General features: G+C 56.0%; 1 protein-coding gene across 3 annotated transcripts in view; it reads left to right on the forward strand.

Moving 5' to 3' along the window:
* The first annotated feature begins 5,018 nt into the window (after positions 1-5,018).
* Positions 5,019-17,672, forward strand: part of Tfdp1 (transcription factor Dp-1) — a 31,720-nt gene continuing 19,066 nt past the window's right edge. The window contains exons 1-2 of one of the 3 annotated variants that reach the window (XM_076872368.2): positions 5,019-5,052; positions 5,834-5,907. In XM_076872368.2, the coding sequence (XP_076728483.1) occupies positions 5,896-5,907 (12 nt within the window). In that variant the 5' untranslated portion in view covers positions 5,019-5,052; positions 5,834-5,895. Of the gene's footprint in view, positions 5,053-5,081; positions 5,158-5,413; positions 5,493-5,833; positions 5,908-17,672 lie in introns of those variants that run through there. The other 2 variants (XM_076872367.2, XM_076872369.2) reach the window with 2 other exon arrangements.

Consider the following 17,672-nt stretch of genomic DNA (forward strand, 5'->3'; position numbering starts at 1 on the left):
AGCAGTTTTTATCATTTTTGCCATATTTATTCTTTTTTCTTCCTCTTTCTTTGTGTATGTTATCTGAAAGTATACTTACAAAAATATGTGTTTTTCCAAGCTATTTTAAAATAAATTGTCAACATCGTGACATTTAGTACCTATATTCATTATTTTGCTTCTTCTGAAAATAAGGACGATCTCACATTACTACAATTACCATCATCATACCTAGCAGAGAAATTTCTTCTCTTAACTAATATTTGGAACATGTAAAATCTTCTTCAATTGTTCCTAGAATGATATCTTATGTAGCTTTTTTTTTAATATTTGTTTTTTAGTTGTAGGTGGATATAATACCTTTATTTTTATGAGGTGCCTCACACATGCTAGGTGAGTGCTCTACCTCTGAGCCACAGTCCTAGCCCTCTTGTGTAGCTTTTTATTTTATTTTTTTAAATATTTATTTTTTAGTTTAAGGTGGACAAAATATCTTTGTTTTATTTTTACGTGGTGCTGAGAATTGAACCCAGGGACTCATGCATACTAGGCGAGCGCGCTACCACTTGAGCCACATCCCCAGCCCTCTTTTTAAATATTAGTTTTTTAAATATTAAAAAACTTTTTAAATATTAGTTTTTTAAATATTAGTTTCACTGAGATATAGTTCATATATTACATATTTCACTTGTTTAAAGTGTAATGTGGTTTTATATATTTTAGCCATTTTAAGTGTACAGTTCAGTGGTGTTAATTACGTTTACAGCATTGTGCAGTCACTATCATTAACTCTTTTTTAAAAATATATTTTTAGTTGCAGATGGACACAATACATTTATTTTCTTTCTTTATTTTTAGGTGGTGTTGTGGATGGAACCCAGTGCCTCACACGTGCTGGGTACGTGCTCCACCACTGAGCTCAACCCCAGCTCCATCCTTCATTAACTTTTTTCAAAATGTTTCTGTCACTACAAGTAGAAACTTCCGTCATCAAGTAGCCACTCATCTCCCATAACCAAGAGCCTCAGGAAACGGTGTATTCCACTCCTCTATGAGTCTTCCTATTCTGGATGTTACATACACGTGGAACCAAACAATATTCATCCTCATATCCTGGAAATCTGGCCTATTTCACTCAGTGTGATATTTTCAAGGTTCATCCATGTGCAGGATGTGTCAGAATTTCATTCCTTCACACGCCTGTGTGTATATATCACATTTGATCTATCCCTTCATCGTGGATGGATGCTCATTACTATGAATGATGCTGTGATGAGCATTGGCACGAATCATCAGCACACACACTTGTGTGTGTCTGTACATGTGAAGCTGCAGGACCTCTGTGTTCCTGGAATGAATCTCAAGTGTCACTATTTGTTGAAAGACACAAATCTACAAATACAAGAGGCTCAATGAATCCCAAATAATGTACACTCAGAACATATCTGCTCAAGACACAGGATCAAACTGAACAGGCAAAACAGAAGGAACCCGAAGGCCTCAGGAGAGACGAGATCTGTCACTCACAAGCAACCCTGGTAAGAGGAATAGTCAATTTCCCATCAGAACCCAGAGGGGACCAGAAAGCAGTGGTATAGCACATTTTACTGAAGAAAAAAAAATAAGATGATTCTGTGTCTGCCAAACATGCCCTTAAAACATAAAGGAGAGACTAAGACATTCTCCAGGTAAACACAAGCTGAGGGTGGGTGTCACCTCCAGACCTGCCCCATAAGAAACACCACAGAGTGACATGGAAGGACACCCCGCCGGATCCACGAACAGGTGGCTGTCTCCACAGCACCAATGTGGTAAATATGTGGGCAAGTGGAAAGGCCAAAATTGTTGTATTTTTGGTTTGTAACTCCTCTTTTTATTTCCTATGTTATTGAAAAGAGGATAAATATAAATATTATGGGCAAAAAAATGTGTAAAAGATGTATATGGATAAAACTCAACCAAAAGGCATAGATTGCCAAAATGATAAGAACAAAACAAAACAAAACAAAACAAAAAACAGGATTCAAGCTGGGCCTGGTGGCACATGCCTGGAATCCCAATGGCTTGGGAGGCAGAGGCAGGAGGATGGCAGGTTTGAGGCCAGCCTTAGCAATTTAGTGAGACTCCATCACAAAAAATAAAAAGGGCTGGGGATGTGCTCAGTGGTAAAGTCCCCCTAAATTCAACCTCCAATTGAATGAATGAATACAGGATCTGAATATATGCTATCTACAAAAGACCCACTTTAGCTCTAAGAACACACAGAGGCTGAAAGTGGAGAGGAAACACATCAAGACAAACAGTAAACAAAAGCGAGCAAGGCAGCTCCGCCAGGATGAAAATAACAGACTCTGTCCAAGACTGTCACAAGAGACAGGGACATCATGCAAAAGGGCCAACTCACCAAGAAGACACAGCAATGGCAAATACATGTGCATCAAACACCAGAGCTTCTAAATATGCAAAGCGAGCAGCGGCAGCCTAGGAGAGAGTCCCTCCTCAATAACTGTAGGAGATGTCGTGTCTTCTTTTGACCCTGGATAGAGCAGCCAGAGGTCAGTAAGGATGCAGGACCCAGCAGGACACTCTGGGCCCAAGTGTCCTGCACATTAGACACTGCACACTAGCAGCCTAAGGCACTGCTCTCCAGTGCACAGGCCCCGGGAGATGTTGGCTGCACCTCTTGTGATAGTAGCACATTCAAAAGTAAGTCCTACCTAGAGTCTTACTGCAGCATCCTAGGAGCAGGTCAGCCCACCCAAACCCGAAACTCATCCATCAGGAGCGCTTTCCCAAAGCTACCCCTCCCCCTGTGCCCAGGCTGGTCCCTTCCTTTTCCCGCTCCGTTGTCTGTTTCTGACTCCAGCCCCTCCAGCTTCAAGATGCCTTGTGGAGCCTCCACCTCTCCCAGCAAGGTGAGTTCAGCTGCTCTCTGATCGATCACACGCTGGAGCCTCCTTGAATCTAGGACATCCACCATTGTTAGATATTGTTAGGAGGCAGGGACCACCTCCTATTGTGGAAGCCCAGAATGCGTCTTGTACTTTCCTGCTCTCTGGGGTGGTGGGCAGGGACTAGAGAACTGGAGGACACTTAGCCATTTGAAGCCTCCGGTGCACGATTTTACCTCCGAGACACGTCACTCCAGTCCAGCCAGCTCCCGCAGTCCCAGCACCCAGGCGGCCCTGGGTTGGAGCTGACCTACGGGGCTCTGGCCTCAATCAACCCAGGCTCTGCAGGTGCCTTTCAAGAATGGCCAGAGTTAGTTTCAGTTGCTGCACCAGGCCTCACCCGTGAAGTCTCTCCTATCCATCCTGCCTACCACCTCTGGAACACAATCTCTCTCCATCGGTTTGAAGAAATGACTCAGTGTCTCCCAGTATCTGTTTTCTAAGATGTTTAGGTAGGCATATGGCCCAGAACAATGGCTGCTTCTTGTGTTTCTTCTTCTAGCCGGTGGTGATCTGGGTGGGGAGGGGAACCTGAATTTGCAGGAGCAGAGCTAGGAACCTACAGCCTTTTGGAAAGAAGTGCAGAAGAGTGTAGTTTTGCAAGTAAAGCTGACTCCCTCGCGGCATGCACAGATTCCATGGCAGAAAGCAAGGCCAGAAATCTGCAGGTTTCCCCCAGGAGCCTCTGGCTCACCCTACCTCCCCACCAGCGGTTTCTGAGTACCTAGAATGTGCCAAGCAGCACGCAGAACTGGAAAGTATCTCCTCTCTTCAAAGAAGGCAAGGTTAATTAAACTGTTGGCCACCTAAGCAGGGGCGGAGCTTCACCCAAGAGGCAGCAGTGGGTGTAGTCTGCGTACAAGTGGTTAAACTGTGAAGTCCTCTGAAGTGGGGTGTCCCGTAATAATATGTTCCAGGTGGAGAGGGAGGCCTCCAAGGCTCCTTAGAGTCCTTGGCAGAGGTTAATGGCTCCCTCCCTTGGTTCAGCCTTGACCTTTGCACCGGCTCTGGAGGCCCAGACTGTCCTCTACCTGGCTGGGTGGTGGGATTCAGACTGCACCAGGTCCATCCTGTGACAAAACTGCTTCTGCCCTTGAGGAGCAGACAGACTGCCTAGTTTTCCTGGTGACCCCCTTCTAGTTCCTTTGCACAGGCGCTCAGAAGGTGTGGACTCGTCAGGAATCTGGGTGCATGTCGCATGGGCGCTGAGGCTGCTGGGTGACTAGGGGCAGCAGTCTGTCTTTCCTTGGTGTCCAGTGCACGCCTTTACTCACATGCCCCACCTGCCCTCTGTGCAAACCTACGCCCACTGTCTCCTTTTCTGTGGGTGCACAGTTAAGTACTCCAGAGCACACCCACGCCTGGCTCTTCTTGTCCATGCGCGTGCGGATACACACACAAAGGCGTGCATAACTCAGCCCCTTCTTGGGCACAGGCATGCATATCTGGGTGCACACCGTTGGTCCTTTAGTGCACACACTTGGCCCGTCTCTGAGGGACACAGTTCTTCTCTTACATGTACTTACAGGTATGCACACATGCAGCCCTTCTCCAAGTAGGCATCAGACATGCTCACACGTGGCTCTTCTACTCCTTGTGCACACACAGGTGTGAATACAACTGGCTCTGCTCCATGCAAGCTCAGAGGAGTACACACACGTGGCCCCTTCTCCGTGCGCACTCACATGCATACACACAAGTTGGCCCATCCTTGCGCACACACAGGCACACTCACATGTGTCCCCTCTGTGCGCACATGCACAGTATACATACATTTGGCCTTCTCCTGCACACACAGAGGCACGCATACACGTGGCCCCTCTCCCTGCGCACACAGGCGAGCGCGCACCGCGCGCTCTGGCGCCAGTCCGTCTCCACCCGCGTCCGGCGCACGCGCACTCGAGAACGCGCGCGCGTCCGCACCCCCAGGGCGGGCGGCACCGGCGGGAGGAGAAGGAGCTGAGCGGCGGGGGGAGGAGGAGGAGGAGGAGGAGGAGGAGGAGGAGGAGGAGGAGGGCGCTGAAGGCGCGAAAAGGCGCGCAGGCGCGCTGCGCGAAGCGGGCCGCCGCGCCCACGTCACCGCGCCGCGCGCACGTCACGCCGGCCCGACGCTCGGCCCAGGGTGAGCCCGCGTCCCGGCGCCGCTGGCCCAGGGCAGGGACCCGCCACGGCCGGACCGCCCGGCCGGCGCCGCGCCCGCGCCCAGCGCGCCCGCCCGGCGAGCCAGGTGCGGCGGGGCGGGCGGGGGGTGCGGCGGCACCCGGCCGGCTGCATCCCGTCGCCCGCCGCCCCGGCCCGGCCCGGCCCGCGTCCCCAGTCGGCCCGGCCTGCGCCGGGGCTCTGCAGGCCGGCGGGCGGCGGGCGGGGGTCTTCGGCCGCCCCCGCGCCTTCGCAGCGCGCGCGGGGGCTGGGCCGCGGGCCCTAGTGACAGGTCGAGGCGGGCGGGTCCCGTGGAGCCCACCTGTCAGAGTAGCCGGCCGCGGCTCCGGGGGTCTCGGTGGGACGGAGAACCTGCGCGCTGCGCTGGGAGCCGGGGGGAGCCCCTCCGGGCCTCCTGCCCAGGTGGGGCCTTGTGCCCCGTTGAGGGGGGTGTCCTTGTGCCCCGGAGGGTGGAAGTGAGCCCTGACCGCTGTCCTGCGGGGCCCAGGAGCTGGGGTCCTGCACTGGCCCTCTGACTGCAGGTGCTGCGGGGTGTCCTGGGGTGCGATTCCATTTGGAGAGGTGGCCTGAAACCCACTGTGGGACCTGCTTGGCCAGCTCCACTGTCAGGATTGGGCAGAGAAGGCCCTACTGCCCGGAGGCCCGCGTGCCGGTGGGGGAAGGCATTGCCTTTGAGACGTGGTGTGTGCGAAACTTCTTTTTTCATTCTTACTCATCATCTGTCTTTCCTTTTTTTCTGCCAGAAGAGTCAGTTTTCTCCTGTGGAGGTGCACAGCTTTAGCCTCGATTTCCTGGATCTGGTAACATGGCAAAAGATGTAAGTATTTCTGCATCTGTGGCAGACAGGTGTCAGCAGGGCTCATTCTTGGGGGCTTTCCCTTTATTTCAGGAGGCAGCACGTGGACTGCGGTAGTATACATTTTCAGACTTCTGAGCCCAGGTGGCAGAATAGAGGTGAGAGATGAAGGGGTCCAGTGCTTCCTGTTCTTTGTCACTCCAGCGCCTGGTGCACCTTGCAGGGTGCTCAGATGATGCCCCTTGCAGTGTTTTCTGTGCCTCCAGACTGCACTGAATCTATATGTGCAAACCCACCATTTGTCCAGGGAGATGGAGAGTGTTGCAGGCTCTGTGGCCTTGTGCACAGGAGGACTGGCTGGCACCCAGGGGCCTGGGGCTCGGGCTGCGTCTGTCTTGCATATTGTGGAGGACAGAAATTCAGCATTGCTGGGTCAAACACTGACACTCATTTGGCTCTGTTTTCTCAGAAGGGTGGTGTTTGGTGATAATGAAATGTGGTACACTGTGTTTGTTAGTTTAGCTTTGTGTAGCCTTGGAACTGTTGGATATCCTGAGTAACTTTTAAAACTGGGATGGAGAAATAGACTCTTAGGTCTGGAAATTGTAGTCGATGCTGTTGGTCTTATAGTTCTTTGTAATATCTGTGTAATTGCCTTATGCCAGCTGTTCCCTTGTGTTCCTGGGAATGTAGTGTTCCAGAAGCATTTATGTATTTATTTTTCACTGTGCATAGTTGGAAACAGGCAGGTGAGCTGCCTGAGACAGAACACAGGGGTGTGGTGGGAAGGCATCCACAGCGCTGCCCCAGAGAGCCTGTGTAAACCCGCCTGTCGGCAGAGGCTCTGCAAGTCCCAGGGGAGCTATGCTCAGGGTGCCCTGGGCCTGCCTCAGGGAGGCACGTCACTGCAGGTAGGCCAGTGTGGCCTAGCTGAAGTCACAGTGTGTAAGTGCTGTGGGTGGCTTTTGGTCAAGGGCCATGCCCTCCTCTCTTGTGTGCATGCCCTAAAGGTGCAAGAGGCTGGGCACATGATCAGAAAGCAGCCGATGCCTTAGATGGTCTGAAGTGGGGATGGGGTCCCCGTGACCTGTGTGGGTGCTTCTGGGTTGTGTGATCACCTTATTGAGCACACGTCACTAACGTGGTCTGAGGCCCTCTCAATTCCATGTCACCTGCTGGGCACTGTGCGCATGGTGTGTACACCATGAGGCTGCCATGGATGTGTTGGCTGTGGTCAGGCTTGGCTATGTCTGGTTGAGGAAGACTAAGTCCCTGGACATGGCCACATGTCAAGTGAGGTGGGCTGGTGCAGGGTGGGCCCAGCCCAAGCTGGTCTTGGACCATTCACTATGGTGATGGGGCCGACGTGTGAAGTGGTGACCTGGCGCTGCAGGCTGAGGAATAGCTGGGTAGAGAGGCAGATGGCCTTCCCTGTTCAGGCTGGGCCTGGAGGTTGTGGACAGGTCAAGGGCTGGACCTGTTCTCTAGCCAACCCATTTCTTTAAAGTAGGGGCATGACATCTGAGTTTCGGAAGGGACTCTGCAGCTGGCACAGAGGGGACATAGAGGCACACTGAGGTCTTGTAGGCAGCGCACTGGTGAGTGTTGGAAGCCCAGCCTGTTGGAGGGAGTGGCTGGGACCCACCGTGCAGAGCCTGGGGTTTCATGGAGGACCCTGGGGCCCAGGGGAGGGGATAGACAAGGAGACCGTGAGGGTTGGTGGAAGACTGTGAAGAGGAGAGGGAGCACTGGCCACAGTGCTGGCCCTGTGATACCAGCAAGTCTGGGGAGGGACCCCGTGTATACGGTACAGCGAAGAACAGGGCTGTGCAGAGCCCAGCGCGGAGCATCTGTGAACAGTGGTGAGGATGGGCAATGGCACCCGAGGCTGGACGTACCGGAGCAGGTGCTCCAGGAGGGAGAAGAGAGGTGGTCTGGGAGGACGTGGGGAGGGAGTAGGAGGGTGGGCGGTGGTGTGCTCAGTGAAGGCAGCCACCTTGCTCAGGGCTGGGCTTCTCAGGGCTGGGCTTCAGGGCCACGCAGGAGTGCCTGTGGCCTGCACGGTCAGTGTCCTCTCTTGGGGTCTCCCTAGTGCTCACTGCCTGGGGAGCTGTGACCACTGGCACAGCCCAACTGGGGAGACCTGTTGTGCACTTGTCATGACATGTAAGTGGTGAGGGAGGGATGTCATTTCACACGGTGCTGAAGGGAGGGAGCCTTTGCTGAATGGAGCCCATGGCCACCCTCTGAGACCCTCTGCCGTTTGTGGGGAGAAAGATGTGCACCCAGTGCAGCCAGTCCTCCTCATCTGCAGTTCTGCACTTGCCATTTCAACCAACTGCAAGTGGACAATGTTTTTAAAACCCTGCATCTGCACTGGACATGTAGTCTCTTTGCATGTTGCTATTCTCTGGACAAGACAGAGTGACCGCTGTCAGCACACTGTCTGCAAGTGCTGGGCACCTGAAACATCTGGAAATGATCTGAAGTCCGCAGGAGACACGTGTGGTCACATGCAAGCCCCGAACACATTATGGGAGCCTCCGGGCTTTGGTGGGTCTCAGTGTCCTGCAAGATCTTGGAGCCACCTCTGTGGATACTGGGGGATGACTGTGTGTTCTGGGAGCACATGTGGGTCACTGGTCATGTGCCCTGCAGAGAGCATGGCCGTGTGAGTGGGTGCCTGGGTCCAGTCCCTTGGATGCCTGGACTGTGCTGCCTGGTTGTGTACTGGGGTTTCTGGAAAAATCTTCAAGTGTTCTTGAGAGCAGAGAGCAAAGGGAGCCATGTCACGGTCTCAGCTCTCCGTGGTGTAACCAAGAGACCTAGTTAATGTCTGGAGCAGACGATGACTTTACCAAGGCGCTGTGCACCTCGCAGGCCTAGACGGAAAGGGGCCCTGCTGTCCCTGCAGCCTTGGGAGAGCAGGTACAGCATCAGTGCCTGGGTCCTGCCTGGATGGAGGGACCTCGTGGAGATGAGCAGGCTGCAGGTGTCGTCCTGGGGCTGGCTGCTGGGGAGGCTGATGGCCAGGCTATTCTCCAGGGGAGGAAGGTGGAGAGACCCCAAGTGGCATGGAAGCCAACAGCAGCTCTTGGAACCTGGTGCTTAGACCAGTGGGCAGGCCGGGCGCAGGACCAGGAGAGAGACAGGCCCTCTTCACTGAGTCCACCCTTTCTAATCTTTGTTGTTTCAAGGTGCTGAGGTTCGAGCTGGCCTGAGCTTTTGGAGCACAGTGCCTCTGAGCTGACCCAGGCTTGGCTCTTCCAGCCATTCTGTTGGTGGGGGGGGGTGTGGTCTGCAGTCCTCATGCCCGTCCACCTGCATGTGCATGTGCTCTGGGTGAGAGTTCTCAAAATCGCCGGGTTACACGGATGTTCTCCCACTCAGTATTTAAGGAGTTAATTCATTGTTTTTCATCATAGAATAGTTAGAAAATTCACTTTGGAGTTGCTACTTGGCTTGCCTTGGGTGTAGTTCTGCTGTTTGTTGGAGGGACGTGATGTCTTCAGTCTTGCTCAGACAGGCCCCAGCAAGGGCCTGGTGTGCCCAGGTCTGAGGTCCGGCTGGCCATTGGCCTTCTGTCTGGTTTGTGTGTCGGCCCTAATGGAGCCTGATTCTTCATCCTTGAGCTGGGTCAGTGAATGCTCACTGGCTGAGCCTCTGCACGTCCTGCCCACCAAGGGTGTGCATGAGGATGCTGACCTGGGTTTCCGGGTCACGGGGATTGGGCTGTCCTCGCTGTGCTGCTAGAGATTCTGAGGCCTGCCTCCCTGCAGCCTGTTACTTGAGCTCTGGTCTCTGTCGGTGGTGTATGGGAGTGACCCATGTGCACCTCTGTGGCCCTGGCACAGCCTGCTTGAGTCGGGAGCTTGCCCTGGTGCCCTGGGCTCCCATTAGGTCATAGCCCCTGGGTCCAAGAAAGCAGGACTGATTGCCCTGAGATGTGGGCAGGAAGATAGCCAGATGCCCAGCCATCCCTGCTCCGGCTCTGCCCTGCCTGCCCTCCACGTGTCTGCAGAGTCCCTCCCACCAGGTGAGAACCTGCAGGGGATGTCCTGCGTTCCTAGGTCTGTTCTGGGTGGCGGGCAGCTCCTGGTGGAGACTGGGTACTGTTCTTTCTGAGCCGCTGTTGGCTGGTCACGGTGGGCTGTGCTGCCCATCACTGTTGGGCATTAGTGGAGTTCCACGGGAGTTTTAATTTTAATCCAGCCGAGTTCTTCTCATTATGAGAGTGATCTCGGAGAGTTTTGGGGAGTCCTAGGAAAGCAGCAGGAAGAGGAAGCTGCTGGCCTGTGAGCACCCGGTTGGGTCTCCATTTAGTGGGCCACAGGGGCTGGACTGCCCACCTGTCTGACTTCTCCTCTGTGTGGTCGGGAGGCCCCACGCTGGCCACTTTTTTCAGCTGTTGTCTATTTGACGTGCTGCGGGATTGTAGGTGGTCAGTTGTTGGAACAGCGAGTTAATGTGGGAAACGAAACGCAGCGGACCTGGACCTTACTTCACTTCAGGCCAGCGGATACCACAGTCCTGTGGTGGACACAGTCACGTGTCTCCTGTGGAAGCCCCTCCTCGGAACCAGGTTCTCTGCACAACCCATTTCCAGGACACCAGGATGAATAGGGAGCAAAAAGACATTTAAAGACCCACATGCACCCTCCTGGACTGTCTGCAAGTGTCCCCAGCTTTTAGGAACAAAAACAGCTGGCATCAGCAGGTGTGGGGGAGAGGGGGTGAGTCCTGGACGGTGCTGCTGTGTGGTGGCAGGACAGCCCTGGCCGTCTGTGGACGCCTAGTGCTTCCAGCAGGTTTGCACACATCTACAGGGATCCTTAGCACAGATCCTTGGAGGTGTGTAAACGTGTGCATTTACACATGCCGTGCCTTTGAGATGTGAGAGTCTTGTGGAAGTTTGGGCCAGGTTCGCCCTGTGTGTTTCAGACGGCAGGACGCGACTCTGCTCCAGCACTCTGTTTCCACGTGGAGTTGATAACAATGTCAAGGCCCACGGAGTTCCTCAGTTTGATGGGTGAAAGTATGAATTACATCTTGTTTCAGTTGGCCTTTTTTACACTTGGTGAGTGTGTCCTGTCCTCATTTGTCTTATCTGTTTCATGTTGGTTTGCATGGACTCAGTTTTTTTTAAGCCTGAGTGGATATCTTGTTTTGTTTGTTTTTTTTTTTTTTTTTTGGCATCAGGGATTGAACCTGGGGTGCTTAACCCCTGAGCCACATCCCCAGTCCTTTCTATTTTTTGAGACAGGGTCTCACTGAGTTGCTTAGGGCCTCACCACTGCTGAGGCTGGTTTTGAACTTGCGATCCTCCTACTTTATCCTCCCAAGTCATTGGGATCATAGGCTGCACCACTGCACCCAGCTGTGTACCTTAAATTTCAGCGTAAAATACAGATGGGTTTTAGATAGTGCCAGGAGTGTTCTTTTTTGTGGTGGTGGTGGTGCTGGGGTTTGAACCCAGGGCCTTGTGTTCCTGAGTGGCCATCACCGTTTATTTGCCCTTCCTTACTTGGTGCGGCCCTCAAGTCCTGGAGCCCAGGTCCACAGGAGCAGTGGATGTGTCTGTGGGCTCTGGGTGAGAGGGGACAGTGCCCTGTGAGGTCCAGCCCACCAGGCCTCTTGTGATCTGCTTCTGCTGTCTGGAAGTTGGAGGAGTTTGGATGGGTCTTATTTGGGCTCCGCTGTTTGCTTGGCCTTTCAGAAAAGGCAGGTGTGTTTATTCTTTTCGTGCTTGAGATGGAACCGGGCCTCAGGACCCAGGCTCAGCAGTGCTCTACCTGAGCCACACCCCAGCCCTGGGGTGTGCACCGCGATGCCGCTGCCACCTCTGTTGGTGGGCACTCACCTTATTTTGCAGGAAGAAGGAGATATCTGTGGTTGCATTTCAGCTGCCTGGTGTCTTCATGGCTGAGCCTTCCTGTCGGTGGTCTGCTCTGCTTTTGGGTTAATTGCTATTTCTTCTTGGCAATTGTAGCTTTAGAGCATCTTTTGAAAACCTGCCATTCTTGGTGTGTTCACCTATGAAACAACATAGCAGAGAGGGGCCTTCATGCCCTCCGTGTTGTGGCCTGGGCATGGCTGGCTGGGGGGGCTCTGGGGTTCTCCAGCCCTGACTCCATCCTGGGTGCAGTCAGCTGCGCAGTCAGTGCCTTGGGCTTTGTGCCTCGCGGCTTTGAGGCCCCGAGCAGCAGAGGCCTGCAGTTGAATGCAGGGTGGCTTTGGTCTAGGAAAGGGGCAGGCAGCACCAGCCCTGGGGTTCCAGCTTGGCTGGTCTCTGTGCAGAATGCGACGCCCTGGCCTGTCTGGGAGTGTCGTGGGACCAGTGGCCCCTTCTGCCCTGGCTGCTCATGCTCTGGACCCCTCAGCTCAGCAGCACTGCCCTCACCCCGTGACCTGCCCCAGAGACACGGGGTGGGGTGCAGGCAGAAGCTGGCAGAACCCAGTGGCACGTGGCATCTCTGGCAGAGAGCAGGAGTGAAAGCGGAGGCCGGGGCACTTCCTAGGAGGCCGCAGGCCCCTCTGGTTGGACCAGAGCTGGGTGGGCTTGAAGAGGAGGGGTGGGCGTGCTGCCTGTGGCTGGGAGCCGGGTGGAGGGGGCAGCCACGTTGCCCGTGACGGAGAGGCTGCCCAGCTGCTTGGCTTTGATGTGTCCCTCTTGGGAAGGTTGCCTGGGCCTGGCTGATGTGTGATGTGGTCAGCTCCCCAAGTGTCCGCACCTCAGTGCCGACTTCTCCTGCTCCTCGGCCTCCCTGCAGCGCCCCCTGACTCTCTGTGTCGGCCTCTGAGAGTGGCGCCTTGTAAGTCGCCCGCCCGTCAGCTTCTCTGAGGGCCCGGGGTCAATGTTACTGCTGGGGCTGTCGGTGGGAGCTGCCCTTTCTTCCCTGCCTGGCCTCTCCGACCTTCTGGACACATCTGCCGCTGTCTGTGGGATGGACCTCTGCTGCCTGGACTCCTGCTGGCTAGCGCCGGGGGCTGGGGCAGCAGGTCTGTGGCTGCACCTCCTTCCTGCCTGGCCGGCCCACAGTCTTGCCTCGCGCTGGGAAAGGAAACAGCCTCCTTACATGTCTATTAACAAAACAGAGATTTTCTTGAAGTCCTCACAGTGCCCAAAGGTGTCAGGAAGGAAGGGACCTGAAGCCAAAGCTGGGTGGCCCTTGTGACCAGCCTGCTGCTGTTCTGGGGTGTCCTGGGTGTGTCCACACAGGCATCTGAGCTGCAGCTTTGCCCACATGAACTTACCTACCTTGCTCTCTTCTGTTTCTTTAATGTTGGTCCTTTGGAGGGGCACCCAGATCACACATGCGCACCCGCCCTCCCCTTCCTCCCCCTCTGCATCGTCTGCACATCTTGGGGACACTCTGGGATGTGGCGCGGTCTGGCAGAGGCCCTGACCTCCCTCTTCTCTGGTCTCCCTGTTGCAGGGGGCCCTCTTCTCCTTCTCTGGCTCCCGCGGGTGAGGGAGTGCTGGACCCAGGCCTGCGTCTGGCGTTTCCCTCCGCAGTTTGCCCTGGGCTTTTTCATGGCAGCAATTTTAAATGCTCCTAAGGAACAAGCAGGGAGCTTGTGCCGGAGGCCTGCGTCCCTGTGCCTGCGTTGGGACGGTCCCTCCATGCAGGCAGCTTGCTCCCACGTGTCCCTGAGGCAGCCCTGGGACCCCGGGCCTCTCAGGCCAGTGTGCAGGTCTGGAGCCCCTGCAGGGTCCACCTCCTGGTGCCCCCCCCCCCCGCCGGAGTGTTGGTTAGGGTAGGGGAGGTCCGGAGGCTTCTCCTTAGGAACAGGCCTCCTCCTGCTTGTGGGCTAGCAGAGAGGAGGCCTCTGCCGCTGTCCCCAGGCGGCCGCACCCTCAGGGTGTTCACCTTTGTGTGAGCAGATCTCACTGCAGACCCCGTGGGCTGGGGCCGGCTGCTGGAGGTGGGTTCTTGGAAGTGGGGCTTTGGACCTGGGATCGAGGGCTGGAGAGGCAGCCTCCAGGCTCAGAGGTGCGTCGGCCAGTTGTGGCTGCGGCTGTTGCCTGCCCTGGTGTGGTCCCCCTGGTCTGGTGTCTTCTGTCAGGTCTCGGTCTTTCTTGGGTACAGGGCTGAACCCAGGGTCTGCCACCGAGGGGCAGCTGCAGCCCAGTTTGCTCTGAGGTGGTCTTCTGAGTTGCCCCGGCTGGCCTAGGCCGTTCTCCCACCCCGGCCCTCCCTGTGGTCAGTGTATGCCGTGCTGTGTGGGGCTGCCTTGGTCCACCCTCGCCCCCTCAGCTTGCACCTTGCCTTGGCCTTGCTGGATGGCCCTGCTAGCTCTGTCCAGTGTGCAGCTAGTGTGCTGTCCCTCCGTGGAGCCTTCCTTTGGTTCTTTGCTGTGTTCTGAGGCCTGAGTCTGAGCACTTGAGCACGTCAGTGTGTTCTGCTTCTGTCCCAATCCCTGGGGTCCGGCTCTGACCTGGGCTGTAGCTGTGGCTGCCCGCTGGACATTTCAGGTCAGGAGGGCTCAAGGCTCTGGTGCACCTCCTTCAGCCAGGCAGGTGCTGAGGCTGTGGACTCTGGGCCTTGTCCTGGGAGAGGGCCCCCCTCTTGGAGGTTCTAGGTGTCTCCCCAGATGTGGCCTGGGGCCTTCTCCCTGGGTGTCTCATCTCTAGGGGGTCTTCCCAGGTCCTCGAGGCCTGGGTGTGGAAGGGGCCTGCTCCGATTCCTCCTGAAGGGAGCCCTTTCCTTCTCACGGGGGTCCTCAGCGCAGATCTAAGTCACCGTTATTGAGGTGTCTTGTGCCTGTTTCTGGCTTAGTCTGAAAGTCCTTGTCGCGCATTGCAGCACTGTGACTCCATTTCCACTGAGCCCGCCTGTGGCGCACCTTGGTCTTCTCCTCCCCACAGCCCTGCCAAACTCCACGCTGGTGGCGGACATGTCTGTGTGTGACCAAGAAGAGCTGGGCGGGCCTAGTGTCTCTAGCTAAGTGACCTGTGACAGCGCCTGGTACTGCACAGTGTGCAGCTGAGCCCATGTGCTGCGGGAAGGGCGTGGCTGCAGGACCCTTCAACCTCGGGCCGCCCTGTGCAAGCAGGGGGCTCATTGGTCTCTTCTCAGGAATCTTTACTTTTATACCCTTGGATCTGTGATGGGTGTGCTCTTGCCATTCCTGAGATGCTTCCAGGCCTCATTCCTCCTGTCTCTGGGTAGAGTATTTAGCATTTTTTAGTGGCTGTAATGTCTTTAACAACACACTTTCCTTAGCCCTAGCTTTACTCAGTTTTCTGGCCAAACTGTGAGTTTTTCAAATACTTAGCTTTCTGCTCCTGATTATCACAATGAATTTGACTAAAAGCAACCAGCAACTTCATGCTCCCACTTGAATGTATGCTACCTTGAAATTTCCTTCACCAGATGGATGAGTTTAAATTCAGCCTCATAGAAAGTCTCAGGACATGAAGAAAAATGCAGTTAACATCTTAGCCGGAACGTGGCACAAAGGGCCTCTAGTCCAATCCCAGTAGAGTCCTATGAAATCTCATGAGCCCAGTCTTTACTGTCCACAGTCCTGTCGGCCTTCTGGTCTCTGAGCTCCCATCAGAACCGCTGTTAGGTTCCACCTACAGCAATTGAAAGCTTTTCCAGCTTGCATCACTGAGTTTTTCAAAATAACTCCCAGAAACTCCAAGAAGCCCCCAAAGCTTCTGAACCTCATGGTCAGGTTAGTCCCAACAGTGACCCCTCCTCTCAGTACCAATTTCAGTTTTAGTCACTTTTTTGCTGCCGTGATCAAAACGCCTGACAAGACCCCTTAGAGGAAGGGAAGTTCACCTGGTACTCCCAGGTCCTCGTCCACGGGTGGGTGGCTCTGAAGTGTGTGATGCAGGAGAGCAGCTGGGGACATCAGGCCAGGGCACAGAGAGAGCACATGCCCCCGCGGCGCACCCCCAGGGACGCACCTCCTCCTGCCCCCCCACCTCCCTGTGTCCCCTCCCAGCTCACCCCTGTGGGGTTAACCCTCTGATTGGGCCAGGCCCTCCTCACCCAGTCACTTCCCCTCTGAACCTCCTGTCTGTCTCCCATCCACGCAGTCTCCCTGGCTCTGTGGGCTTCTCCCGTGGAGATGCTGCGTTTCCAGGGCTGCTGTGGGGCATGGACTCTGCTGGGTCCCTGCAGGGTGGCTGCTGAGGTGGTGGTTTCTGGGCCTGAGGCTGGGTGGCAGCCTTGAGTTGTGGTACTGTCTCCGATGGGCCGGTCCTGGTGGTACACTGGACGTCAGGTGGTGTGTGTCCACTTGGAGTGCCGAGCTATGTGCGTGACTGGCTGTGAGTTGTCATGGTTGGTCAGCAACTGCTGGAGGCTGGCCTCTGTCACTGTCACGTGGTCCTCAGACGTTGGTGTCTGATGCTCTGAAGCCTCCCTGCTCCCGTTGTGCTTGTCCCCTCGTGGTCCCCAGCTCCTGTGCTCCGGTGCCAGGCTTCAGCTGATGGGCTGCAGTGAGCCGGGCTGCCCTGGGGTGCAGGGTGGTCATGTGCAGGGTCACCTGTTCCTGGCCTGGGTGTGGGCCTGGGAGGCTGGACCGCTAAGCGGCAGGCCCTGGCTCCAGTGCTCCCTTGTGGACGAAGCTTTTCTAGCTTCATCATAAGCTCCCCAGGAGGGAGCCTGGGTCGCCGCAGTGGGCGTGCCCATGGCAGCGCTGGACCTTGCTGGAGCTGGGCCACTCCCAGCAGAGCTGGTGCCTCGTCTCCACGGCCCTGCACCCTGGCCAGGGGGGAGTCCCAGGACTGGCTGGTGGGCAGGGCGGCACCAGGCCGGTGGTGAGGGTGGAGGCACCTGGTCCTGCTCCCTCGCTGTCCTGCCCCTAGTTTCTCGTGCTCGGGCCTCAGGACGGGCCTGCAGCGCGGTGCTGGTCCCAGGCTCGGGGAAGGGGGCTGTGGGCCGCATGCTGGAGCCCGCCTGGGAGCCCTGGCGGGTCTGAGTGGAGATGGTGACGGCCCATCTTGGGCTGTCCCTGGTGACTGCAGCAGTGGCCTGGTCGGACCCTGGAGGCCCTGCTTCCCGGGCGTGGCTCCCGGTCCCCGGAGAGGAGAGAATTGCCCATGCGCCATTGGGGTGTTCATGGTGACGCAGTCGGGCCGCGCTGCGTCTCCTGCAGGAGCCGGAGTCTTGGCCCTCCTCACCCTGGCCGGCCCACCCCTCGGCGGAGCCTCCTGAGGTGGCCACTCGGCTGGCCACTGCTGGAGGGGTCCCTCGTTTTTACCTTTGTTGTTGAGATGGACACGATGCCTTTCCTTTTAGGTGGTCTCAGGTGGTGCTGAGGGCAGACCCTGTGCCTCTGCCACTGAGCCCCAGCCCAGCCTTTCTGTTTTAAGATAGGGCCTTGAACTTGGGATGCTCCTGTGTCAGCCTCCCGAGTCACGGGGATGACAGGGGTGGCCACTGCCTGGCTGTGAGGTCCTTTCTAACGGCGGAGTCATGCTGAGAAGCCGCGCGAGGTCTCGGCTGGCACAGGAGCTGCTGTGGTGCCGAGTCAGACGCTGGAGCCGGCTGGGACTGCGGCGGGGCTCTCTTCAGGGAAGGCCAGGTGATGTCCTGCCCTAACGGGGTGCCGCTGACCTCACCACTGCCCCGCAGCGACCTCCCTTGAGGACTCTGGCCGGTGGTGAGTGGAGGGGTGGGCTCTGCTGGGCCGGCGGGCGTGGCCTCCTTGTAGAGCCAAGGTTCCATGTACGGCTCTGAGTGACCCTTGGCTGCCGCGTCGGGCACCTGCTGCGGTGACCCACACAGGTGGGGATTCACGGGTGCAGGTGACACCTTTATTGA

Source organism: Callospermophilus lateralis, chromosome 12 (assembly GCF_048772815.1).
Source record: "Callospermophilus lateralis isolate mCalLat2 chromosome 12, mCalLat2.hap1, whole genome shotgun sequence".
NCBI classification, from domain to species: domain Eukaryota; kingdom Metazoa; phylum Chordata; class Mammalia; order Rodentia; family Sciuridae; genus Callospermophilus; species Callospermophilus lateralis.